Here is a 12,614-nt window from a genome sequence, read left to right on the forward strand (position 1 = left end):
CATCCCATCCCATCCCATCCCATCCCATCCCATCCCATCCCATCCCACACGCCTGGCCACCCCAGCTGGGCAAGTGTCTTTCCAAGGGGCTACCAATCCCTTTGAAGTGTCAGGGTAGGAGAGAGACAATGACTGATAACTCCCAGGGACTGGTGGTGTTGCCCCTTGGGCCTACCTGCTCTCATGCTCTCCTGGTGGGTTGTTTCTGTTCCTTCCTTCCACAGGGCACCTTCTCGCTCATCATCGAGGCTCTGCATACAGACTCACCTGATGACCTCACAACAGGTAAGTGTCCCAAAACACACTTTTCCCCAGAAAAATCCCAGCCCTGCAGCCCTACTTGGCCCCTCTCTCTGCAGTGTGTAGCACATTCTCCTCTTTGGTAGACCATGGCAAAAGAGGTCAACCTGTTGGCATTCAGCCAATGTCATCCTGCCTCTGCAGTTCCCCTCCCACCAGACAACCCCATTTGAGTGTCTTCCTATGCCCCTACCTGCTTTGGGCTCCCTAATCATTCCTCTCATCTCCTCTCCACTTTCACACAGAAAACCCTGAGCGCCTCATCAGCCGCCTGGCCACCCAGAGACACTTGGCAGTGGGTGAAGAGTGGTCCCAGGACCTGCACAGCAGTGGCCGCACTGACCTCAAGTACTCCTATCGCTTTGTGTGCGACGAGCACTACTACGGAGAAGGCTGCTCTGTCTTCTGCCGCCCCCGGGATGATGCCTTTGGTCACTTCACTTGTGGAGAACGTGGCGAGAAAGTCTGCAACCCGGGCTGGAAAGGCCAGTACTGCACTGAGCGTGAGTATCCACTTTCTTATGTCCTTGGGTGCCAGCTGCAGCAGTGTCCCCTGAGCTCTTGGGGTTGGCAGAGAGAGGATGTTTCTCTTAACTTCAGGCCCCCAGGCCTCCCAGGAGAGTGAGAATCAAGCAATGGTCGTTGAAGTCTGGTTCTGTGCACAGGCCTTACCAGTGTGGGGGATGGGAGATCCTCAGCATTGCCCCTTTTCAAGCCAAAAAAATATTGGTGTCAACATTACACTCTTGCTCATTTGCTTTAGCCCTGGTAGCAAAATGTTCAGCAGTTGCTTGATGATTTATTAAAATATATCAGGACTACTTTTAATACTTATCCACCCCTTCAGCCATGCGATTTTGATATGACCATCTGCAGGGCTTCAGGGGAGGGAGGTAGGCTTTGACAATATCCATATGTCAGGCTTATTGGTAGGCTTGTTACAGACTGATCTTTGTATTGAGAAAAATATTGGGAGGTCCAAGATAATTCCTGTGGCTTCTAGACTGTACATTTGTCTTTTGGGGTACTCATATGCTGCCACTAACAGAGATGGTTGCACCTGGGGCCACAAAAACATTCAACTTCTTCTCCATCTCTCTTCTGTGCCATTGCCGTGATCGTTGCTACTAATAAAGTAGTGAGGGACAGGAAACATATACCTGAGCTTGAAGTTTTTGAGGAATGTGGTGTGTTGATACAGAAGGAAAACCTGGGACAGTAGGCAGGTCGCAGAGAGGATAGTCAGGGATGTCAGATTCTTTCAGGTTGTACAAGGTTACTGCCCTTTGTAGATACACAGAGGTGTACACCCAAATGTGCACACAGAGCTCCTGCTGCACCTTGCGATGGCATTCTCTGTTTGTGTGTATACGTGGATCTGAAATACGCTGGCAGATGACATACTGGGTGAGTGCTCCTCTCCAGTCATCAAAGTGCCAGGCAGGGAGGGAGAAAACAGTTACAGGCTGTAAAGCAGCCACTCAGTTTTCTTGTCTTTCTATTTCTGTTTAAACACACCTACACTGTGGTATCAAACAATCCCAGATTGATTATTCACACCGTTAGTGACTGCTAGGATGCTTTTAGCAGTTCATGGTACAATGTTGCACAATAAACAGCAGGCAGAGGGGCTCGCATTTCCTTTGATAGTGTTTTAAATAGGCGCTACAACTTTTCCCATGATCAAAAGTGCCTAGCCCAGTTGTGTCAAGGGGTGGGGGAAAAGGAAGCATTTTGATAATGAGCTCTTTTGGGGCTGTCAGCACATTCAGATGCCTCTACACCTCTGCTATTCCTATAGCAAAGCAGAAGGCTGTCCATCTTTCTTGATTCATTATGTACGCTTTTCTCTGTTTTCCCTCTCAGAAAAAAACAGATTATAACACCGACACAAACCTACTAGGCAGGGGAGATGTGTTTATGTGTGCATGCAAAAAGAATGTTTTCCCGTTAGTGAGTGGAGCAGCCAGTTGCAGATTGCTTCCCGTTGCCTTGCCCCTAGCTCCATTCTTTCCAACTTGGAGGCGATCTGATTATCAGCGCCGATCCTTTCTTTCTTTTTCTTCCCCCCTCCCCGCCTTTCCCCTCGCATGCCATTGTCTCCGGCTGGCTTTGTTGAATTAAAACTTTGCAGTGCCTGCTTAATGAGTTCCATAACCAGGCGAAGTAATGAGCAGAAGTCCTTTTTTTCCCTTCTCTCATCCTCCCTCCCGCTGGCTCGCTTACCTCTTTTACCAGGGCTGCACCCACCCGCCCGCCCCTTTTCGGAGTGGGGCGGAGGGGGGAAGAAGGGAGGAAGAACTTTAGACTTATTTATTTGAATAAGAAAAAAAAAGTTTTTTTTCAGCGAAATCACGCGCGTGCCATAGATTAGCTGTGGGCAGGGATAGGCTGCCCGGTCGCCGGCCGACGGCCCCATTGGCTCCGGGGCCGGGGTATTGTTGCAGTGGGGCAGCTGCTGGGAGAGAATAGACAATAGAGCAGCTGTCTTGCACTGGCACCCTGCACACCAGCTGTCCACTCTTATCTGCACATACACTTTCGGGGGATATTAAGAGGTGGAGCTGTGTGCATAGAATTGGAAAAAAGGACTTCTGACCCTCACTGGGAAGGGAAGGGGGGTGAGGGGCTGTGGGGAAGGGAGCAATTGTGAGCCCTCTTTTGTCTGTGTGCAACTGTATTAAGAAGAATGCTCATCCCCGGTAATAAGTAAAGTGCCCAGTTACGGGCCGAGATCAATACTCCTGCAGACTCCAGAGAATCATTCAGCTGTGCTTAACTGCCCCGACCTAGTAAAAGGGACTCACTCCCCACCCACAAGGTGCTCTCGGAATCTGACTTGTAAAAGAGAGTTGTTTCGGCACCAGTGCTGATGTCTTTCCCTGCTTGGTTTGTTTACAGCAATTTGTTTGCCTGGATGTGATGAGCAACATGGCTTTTGCGACAAACCTGGGGAATGCAAGTAAGTTTTCCGCTCCCCTCCTGCTCTCTTCTTCATCTTTTAATGTTGATGCTCTGGTGTTAAGTAAGCCACTGGACACTTGAACGGTCAGTTTAAAGGCCTTTCTTCGTATTAAATGTAAATCTGAGAAATCCAGGTTATGCCAGATCAAAGTATAGTTCTAGAAGTCAAACATCAGTGCCATTAATATTAACCTAATGAGTTTACAGTGCCTAAGGTTTAGCTGTTTGTTATTAGAGTAAACAATTTAACTATCTGGAACCATGGCTCTGTCTTAGGAAGTGGAAGAAATAGCTGGGACCAATGAAAGCTGATGCTTCGATTGGACTTGGTGACTTTCCTTGATGAAGGATCACTGAGGGCTTTTAGGAAACTCAATCCCTGGCATCAGTGTATTTGCAGAGTTTGTGATAGGGTTTCCAACTGTGAGAAGTCTAAATCTGACCAGACTTTGTTGTCATTTTTTTTTTTTTCAGATGCAGAGTGGGTTGGCAGGGGCGATATTGTGATGAGTGCATCCGATACCCAGGCTGTCTCCATGGTACCTGTCAGCAGCCCTGGCAGTGCAATTGCCAGGAAGGCTGGGGTGGCCTTTTCTGCAATCAAGGTGAGTTCTCAGTCCTTCCCTTAGTGTCTGTTTTAAACCCCAGAAAACCAGTGGCTATTTCCAACTCCCCCACCCTGTGCTAGCCTTGCAAAGTAGAAAGTATCTTGACTACTTTCTTTAAAAAAAAAAATCTTTTTCAGACCTGAACTACTGCACCCATCACAAGCCCTGCAAGAATGGTGCCACTTGCACCAACACTGGTCAGGGGAGCTACACTTGTTCTTGCCGCCCCGGGTACACGGGCTCCAATTGTGAGATTGAAATCAACGAATGTGACGCCAACCCTTGCAAGAACGGTGGAAGCTGTACTGTAAGTTTGAGTAGTTTGTGTCATCTGAAACTCCAAGGGAGAAGTTAATGGCAGTCTTACTAATTTTCAAAATCCCTTTTTGGATTTCAGAGCAACTTCAAATAAATATTTTGATAATTTCTCATTTCCTCCCCCCAGGATCTTGAGAACAGCTATTCCTGTACTTGCCCCCCAGGCTTTTATGGGAAAAACTGTGAGCTGAGTGCAATGACTTGTGCTGACGGACCATGCTTCAATGGTGGGCGATGCACTGACAACCCTGACGGGGGTTACAGCTGCCGCTGCCCACTGGGTTATTCTGGGTTCAACTGTGAAAAGAAAATTGATTACTGCAGTTCCAGCCCTTGTGCTAATGGTAAGGCCAAACATGCTATAATAGTCTTCTGAAAGGAGACCATACTTTGAGTATGGATTTACTTTGGCTGCTGGTCTGAAATTTGTAACAAGGCTGATCAATCGTAGAATCATAGAATGTGTGAAAGAGACTTTAAAGAACATCTAGTTCCAAACCCCTGCCATGAGCAAGGACACCTTTCACTAGACCAGGTTGTTCAAAGCCTCATCCAGCCTGGCCTTGAACACTTCCAGGGATGGGACATCCACCACTTCTCCCGGCAAGTTGCTCCAGTGCCTCACCACCTTTATAGTAAAGAATTTTTTCCTAATATCTTAACTAAACCTGCTCTCTTTCAGGTTAAAGCCATTCCCCCTTGTCCTATCACTATACGCTCTTGTAAAAAGATCCTTGCCATGTCAGTAGTTGACTTGGTGGAGGATCTGTACAAAGAAAGCGGTGGTGTGGTTTGGGCCACTGCTGCAGATTGTGTTTTCTCAAGGAATGGCTGTGGCCAGGTAACTTGGCCTGAAGCTTCATACATGAAAATGTGGAAGATTACACTTGCAAATGTTTTGCTAAAAGTCTTTGAGGTCTGTGGATGCAAATGCCAAACTAGTGGTCAATTTTATTATTTGTAGTCTGGTAACAGTAATCTTCCTGTTTTGATTAAACTAGTGAAGACTTTCTTTACTATAGTCCTCCTCATTCATTGACACTCAAACTCTGTAACATGAGACTGTGGTGTTAACGTGACCTGGACCAGCTTTGGTGTCCAAAACAAAGTGAAATGTTAAAAACGGAATAGGACTGAGAATGAAAAATAAATCTGCTTAACAAAAAAATCTTCCTTAAACAAATTTACGTTTTGTGGTAGATCAGATTTGGCAAAGTTTGAGCTAAACCTCTCAAAGAGAAAGCTTTCCTCAGCTGATTGTGACAGTTGCCCTGAAACAGCAAGTGGGAGGCTGTTGTATCTGGCTGCCCACCACTCAGTGCTTGTCCCCTTTGATGTCTTGCAGGAGCCCAGTGTGTTGATCTGGGGAACTCCTATATATGCCAGTGCCAGGCTGGCTTCACTGGGAGACACTGTGATGATAACGTGGATGACTGTGCCTCCTTTCCCTGTGTCAATGGAGGGACCTGCCAGGATGGCATCAATGACTATTCCTGCACCTGCCCCCCGGGATACAATGGGAAGAACTGCAGCACCCCGGTGAGCAGATGTGAGCACAACCCTTGCCACAATGGGGCCACCTGCCATGAAAGAAACAACCGCTATGTCTGTGAGTGTGCCCGAGGGTACGGCGGGCTCAACTGCCAATTTTTGCTCCCTGAGCCACCTCAGGGACCGGTCATCGTTGACTTCACTGAGAAGTACACAGAAGGCCAGAACTCCCAGTTCCCCTGGATTGCCGTCTGCGCTGGAATTATTCTGGTCCTTATGCTGCTGCTGGGTTGTGCTGCTGTGGTCGTCTGCATCAGGCTCAGAGTGCAGAAGAGGCACCACCAGCCTGATGCCTGCAGGAGTGAGACTGAGACCATGAATAACCTGGCGAACTGCCAGCGTGAGAAGGACATTTCCATAAGTGTAATTGGTGCCACTCAGATTAAAAACACAAATAAGAAAGTAGACTTTCACAGCGATAACTCTGATAAAAATGGCTACAAAGTCAGATACCCATCAGTGGATTACAATTTGGTGCATGAACTCAAGAATGAGGACTCTGTTAAGGAGGAGCACAGCAAATGTGAAGCCAAGTGTGAAATGTATGATTCAGAAGCAGAGGAGAAAAGTGCAGTACAACTAAAGAGGTATCTCACATCTGAGCATGGGGCGCAGCTTGACTTTGAAGGGGGGTGTTTATTTCTCATGGGTAGCGTTAAGCAACAGCCATCTGACCTGTTTTTATTCTTTTTGTCTTCAACAGTGATTCTTCTGAAAGAAAGCGACCAGATTCAGTATATTCCACTTCAAAGGACACAAAATACCAGTCAGTGTATGTCATATCAGAAGAGAAAGATGAATGCATTATAGCAACTGAGGTTAGTATACTGCCTGGTGGTTGGAACAGCAGAGAAAAGTCTTGGTTCACAACTGTCATCCAACACATGTCAGGGCAGCTAAAATTTTTCGTGGTGCCATTTGTACCTGTTGAAATCCAACCAGCTTGAGTTTGACATGCTGTGAATATTGTAAAGACAAGCTCAGTGACTTGCTGCTGTGGATGTTGTGGGTTTGACAAGTTTTGTAGATGAGGGTACAACGATAGTGTGGTTGTGGTCTGCTGACCTACCTCTTAGTGCGCTTCATTCAGAGTTCTGTCCCTCTGCAACCTTACAAATCTTTTTGTGCTTTTCATTAACCTCTCCCAATCTCTGCTTGTGTTTTCTCTTGCCAGGTGTAAAACAGAGGTGATATGGCAAAATGGTTGTTCAGAACAATTTCAGAGGAGACGTTGCCCCAATGAATGCTGCTGAAAGAGGAATGGGAGATAGATTCCTTCACTGACTGCTGCTGAGAAACTAAATTCAGGCTTGAGCTGGTTCTCTACTGAAGTTAGCAAAGTGACTGCAAAGTAAAGAAGCAAGATGGACACCAGGCAAGGGTCTGTGTTCAAGGATTACTGTTGCACTGCCTTTTATGAATTTTATCATTGCACTATGGTCAGTTGCTTTTCTATATATATTTAAATGAATGGACTTACTACATAAGAAGCATGCACTGCCTGAAGTGTATATTTTGGATTATCATGAGCCAGTCTTTTCTTGGATTAGAGACACAAACACTGCCTTTATTGTCTTTTTTGATACTAAAATGTGTTTTTACTAGGTGAGAAAAAGTGTGTTATTTTTTTTAATCTGTAAAAATATTTTCATGATAATTGTAAAGCTTGAGTATTTTGTGATGTTCATTTTTTTATAATTTAAATTTTTGGTGAATATGTACAAAGGCACTTCGGGTCTATGTGACTATATTTTTTTGTATATAAATGTATTTATGGAATATTGTGCAAATGTTATTTGATTTTTTTTTACCATTTTGTTAATGAAGAAATTCATTTTTAAAATATTTTTCCAAAATAAATATTATTAATGATAAACAGAGTGCCATGTTTATTCAATAACCAGTGATGAACTGACTGAATTTTGCAACCAGGCATGTGACAGGCTTCTGTGGACTCACAGGTGCGTTGGGTAGGACTGAGACCTATTATAAAGGTTGGGAAACAACTTGTGTGTAGACCCTATTCTTTTCCCTCCTAACCTTCTGAACTCTTAACCCCATGGTTCTGCTCACTCTTACCCCAAAGACAAATGTGAAAACCTTGAGTGATGTTTGCTCAGTTATGTTGAGCTATGTGTGTATATAAATGCATATGGCATCACTTCTTGAGGAGGAGCAAAAGTCAAATGTGCTCCATTGCAATCCAGACATAGGGCGTCATGACTCAACTCTTAATTTCTTGCAGCCTCAAACACTTGTTTGGAGTCCAGGGGAGTTTGGGACACACCAGTGAGGGCCCCTAGCTCACCCACGGGATGCGCACCCACGGGATGTGAACTCCCTCAGTTACCCCTGCCAGGGAGTGGCACTTCCCTCTCCAGGAAAGAGTGACAATGAATTGACTGGTATCCACAACTCTGCTTGCTATGGTACCTGTATGAAGTATTAGTTGCATCTTTGGTTTCTGCTCTGCTCCTGGTGCCAGCTGCCTTCATAGCAGGACAGTGTGATCCCATCCCCCCGAATGCTCAGGCAATTTCCTCAGTTTAGTTTGTCTTAACTAAGTTGCTTTCATGTTATGCTGCATGTTAATCAGCAGAGGCAAATAATTTTATTTCTCTGTATTTCCTCTTCTTCTCAAGCTTTATGGAGCAGGCTCATGTCTTATGATGTACTGCACTTTGCACAGTCAGTGCCATGGTCTCAGCTGGGCCCTCTTAATGCCGTAGAAATAGCAGTAATGGAAGGAAGGCCATTGGTGGTTGAGTAACTCTGTAACGTCAGGTCTTTGGTGCTACAGCAAGTACTACTTTAAGACAGTGTTAGGTAAATGTTTGGAAAAGCACACAGCTTCTTGCTTTTGTGAAGAGGCACATCACTGGCATCTACTTATCTTTGTTTAAAAATAAAACAGCTTTGGAAAGCTCAGTTTGTCCAAATGTGCTATTTATCAGCAGTGCTGAGCTTGGTGAGTGAGCGAAAATGTACTGTGGGCAACAGGAAAGGCATGGTCCCACCCTTCTGAAGCACCTTCTGAAATGATGGCCACACAGACCAGCTCAATAGCTTCTTCCATTTCTGTCTTGAGCAGGGTTGGGGCTACTGTCACATGCAGGATTTATTTCTTCTACAGGATTACTAAGTCCCCCAAACCTACTGGGTGTGTATACAGGGCTCTTGGTGAGCAGAGAAGGTTGAGGTATGCAATTTGGAGCACTGAATCCACACTCCTCGCCTTTTGCATCTGGGCCTTGCTGGGATACAAAATGGATGATTCTGGGCAGAGGGTGGAAGTTGTGCATGTCTGTACTTGAGAGAGAGGGTAGCAGACGCAGGTGCAGAGCCATGTGTGCAGGTGGTGTACACTGTGGGCTGGGGTCAGGGATGGGGCTGTGCTCACTCTAGGACAGGACCTCTGCTGCCAAAGAAAGGCAGGAACCTCCTGGTCAGCAGGGGCTCCAAAAGGCATCCTCTATTTAAAATGAGAGGAGAGCCTGCCTGGGGAGTCCATTGAGCTGGGACAGCTGAGAATTCAGGGCCTGATCCAAAGCCCATTAAATTAATGGAAAGGCTCCAACGAACTGCAGGGACACATGGCACCATGCCCCTCCTGACACAGCACATCTCTGTCTCTCCCCAGGGAAACTACACGTACTGATGCAGTGTGTGCCCCCAAGGGTGGGGAATATGAAAGCCTGTGGCTGGCCTAACCAGGTCTGTCCCCTGGGCAACTCATTCCTCTGGTGCCAGCCCCATGCACTGTGCCAGGACTTTGAGGGCCTGGGGTCCCTCCTCAGGCTGCCACTGTGGCACCGTCCCTTCATGCCCCCACCTTGGCCTGCAATATCTCCTCCCTTCTACCCTGCAGCAGCCGGGGAGGACTTGATCTCCTTGTTTGGTACCAGGTCTCAACAGAGTGGTCAGAAAGGGCACCCCTCAGTCCACACCTCTGCCAGCAAACCTGTGTCTCTGTGGCAAGCAGCATTTGCATTGTTGGCACAGACAAGACCCGTCAGGAAGTTAGAGGCACTGAAGCAGCAGAAGAGGTTAGCTGCTGGGAGGTATTAGCTGCCCTGGTTGTGGAAGGGGATTTGTTAAGTGGAGTGTGTCACAGCTTTTGATAGGTAGGAAACTTAGGGTTCAGACAGCATGTCTTCGGTTTAATTGCAAGACACACGTTTATAAATTGATATTTGTGCTTACTTTGTACACAGCACAGAAGGACAGCTTGTGTGTCAGGAAACTTGGGTGCTATTCCTGGCTCTACCACAGACCTGATGTGTAACCTTGGGAGAGGAAGGATGGTCTTGTGGTCAAGGCACTGCGGAGGGACTCAGGAGGCCCCCCTTCTATTTCCAGTGCTCCCTCCAGACTTCCTGTGCAACCTTGGACCTGTGTCACTTAATCTTTCAGGACCTTAGGAAAATGAGGGCCTCCTGGTTGTTCTAACAGGGAGAAGGTCATTTGTGCCTGTGAGAGAATAGCACAGTGGTAGGGAATGTTAAAATACCCTTCAAGGCAAGTAAGGCTATTTCCTATTTCTGCATGTCAGATTGCTTGTCTGTGACGTGGTGAGCTATTTTTGCAAAGTGCTTTCAGATGCTTGCGTGGAATAGAGACCCCTATGACAATTGAAACATCCATCATCTCAGAGAGGATACGCAAACCCTGCGCTGGCAGTGAAGAGACAAACTGGTGGGGGGAGGGAGGCAGCTGTGGTGGTATAAGTGTGTGTGCAGTGTGTGCAGGGGGGTGCGATACAGCTGTGTGTCCATGGCCCAGAAAGGATGCCCACACACGATAGTGTTAACATGAGGGGCCACAGTGACATCAGACTTCTCTTGCAGATCAGCACCCACAATCAAGGTCCATAGTCGTCTCTGTGCTGTGGTAGTCTCTCTTACAGCAAAACCATTTTACAGGCAGAGATACAGATTAAACTGAGCTTGGAACAATGAGGGTCACAAGGAGGAAAGCTGTAGAAATGATACAGATGGGAATCCTTTACTGACAGACCTTGGGAAAACTCCCTATTGTTATAACCTAACATCCGAAGTCATGTATTTCAAAGAAAATTACCTGAGAACTATTTCTAGGCCAAATTCCAAACTGAGAACCAATCTCCTCTGATGCCTGACATTTACTTGTGTCAGGTGAATGAGGAGCCTCTCTGTTCCATTCCCTCCTCGGGAGCTACATTTTTCACCTGGTTGTTAAGACCTGGCTTTCTGCCTGAGTCTGTGTTACCTACTATACAAATCAGAGAAATCAAGAATTGGGCCAGAAAAGACTGAATGTGCTTGTGAGGCAGATTTTCAGATGAAACATGGAGCCTACTGTAGTGACAACATGACAGCTGATCTGTCTGCTCTCAGTGAAGCAGAGGTGGACCATAGACCCACTGCCATATGGAGGCTGCTGCCTGATCTGTAGAGTGGGGAGGTGTTGGAGATGGGACTGGAGGTCACAGTATCCTCATGATAGGTTGGCTTTTTTTCTTAGGAAGAAAAATCCGTGGTCTTTTCTCTGGCTGCTGCAGCCTCATCTCCTGCATCAATAAATTCAACACTGCTGGGGCTGCTCTCTGGCCCTTCAGCCAGTTGGTATTGATTGGTCTGCACCCATAGTGTCAAACTGCCTTACTCCCCAAAACTGACTTCCCGTGGGGGATGGCTCCTTCTTTGTGCCTAGGAACAACAGGCTGGGACTCTGATAACTGTGGGGACAAAAGCTTGGCAGGGACCACCATAGCAATGCAATCATACAAATCATCTCACTCTAGAGACCAAGAGCTGCTTAATTTCCCAGGACAGGGGCATCCAGAGCATCTTAGTGCCATGTTCAGGAATACCTTACAACTGGACACAGATGAGGAACACTGTATATCAGCTGTGGGCGTAACTGTGAGGGTCAGTGACCCATGTCACCTGCTAGGGGCAACTATATCACCTGGTATTTCCTACTTTAAAGTATGCTCTATGCATGGGTTATATATGTCTGGGGCAATTTTTTTTATGGTATAAAACTATACCAGCTGAATGGCCAGTGTGGATGCAGCTATATTGAAAGAAAGGTCACATACATCAGTGCAGATACCTTCTCTTCCCTTGTTTATTTATCTATAGCCCTCTAGTAAAAGCAACTTTATACCATTGTGTTCTCCAGAGCATGGCTGTGCAGCTTATAGTTCAAAAAATACATGGCTGTTGGGACAAGGTTTGAGTACTTACAGCAAATTAATGTGTGTAATCTCCACATGGTAATTTCTCAGGATGCTGAAAGTTGAGCAAGAGAAAGGATCAGATCCAGGATGAACTGTGTTCTTTTTCATAACATGAAACTGGAACTTTGTGAGGACAGCACTTTCTGGGGGAAAGGACAGAACAGATAGCCAACTCTGACCAGCCCTTAGTGCGGGGAGGACACTTGCTGTAGAGTCATTTCTGCTCCCACCACTACCAAGATGTTCATGCTGGAGGCAGTTCATGATCATTTCTAATCAAAATTTTTAGGTACCAGGAAATGATGTTTTTCCACAAGACTTACAGGTCAATATTTTTACAAAGGAGATTTCCAGTGGAGAAACTGTTTTTCAGCTATGGTAAACTGAAATACCCTCTTGAAAAACTCTTATGAGTTTCGCTTTCTTCATGAAGCATGATAGCAAAATGACAAGTAAGTGTTTCCCAGCAGACAATCAATTATCTGAAAACTTCCTTTCTTTTTCTTTTCCTTTTTTTTTCCTGAAAATAGAAGTGATCTGGGAATTTTGTCTCACTGAAAAGTTGTATATTTTACTTTTGATTTTGCTTGAGAATGTAAACATCTTTAAAGATAAATTCTCCCTCTTATCCCTTTTTCTGGCCCTAAGTA

General features: G+C 46.0%; 1 protein-coding gene across 1 annotated transcript in view; it reads left to right on the forward strand.

Moving 5' to 3' along the window:
- The window catches only part of DLL1 (delta like canonical Notch ligand 1), an 8,575-nt gene extending 985 nt beyond the window's left edge, over positions 1-7,590 (forward strand). The window contains exons 3-11 of the mRNA XM_027685941.1: positions 225-285; positions 546-803; positions 3,202-3,262; positions 3,739-3,869; positions 4,010-4,179; positions 4,318-4,534; positions 5,536-6,328; positions 6,445-6,559; positions 6,916-7,590. Of these exons, the coding sequence (XP_027541742.1) occupies positions 225-285; positions 546-803; positions 3,202-3,262; positions 3,739-3,869; positions 4,010-4,179; positions 4,318-4,534; positions 5,536-6,328; positions 6,445-6,559; positions 6,916-6,921 (1,812 nt within the window). The 3' untranslated portion in view covers positions 6,922-7,590. The remainder of the gene's footprint in view (positions 1-224; positions 286-545; positions 804-3,201; positions 3,263-3,738; positions 3,870-4,009; positions 4,180-4,317; positions 4,535-5,535; positions 6,329-6,444; positions 6,560-6,915) is intronic.
- Positions 7,591-12,614: the final 5,024 nt, after the last annotated feature.

The sequence above is a fragment of the Neopelma chrysocephalum genome, unplaced genomic scaffold (assembly GCF_003984885.1).
Source record: "Neopelma chrysocephalum unplaced genomic scaffold, ASM398488v2 Primary Assembly neopelma1_23, whole genome shotgun sequence".
Lineage (NCBI taxonomy): Eukaryota > Metazoa > Chordata > Aves > Passeriformes > Pipridae > Neopelma > Neopelma chrysocephalum.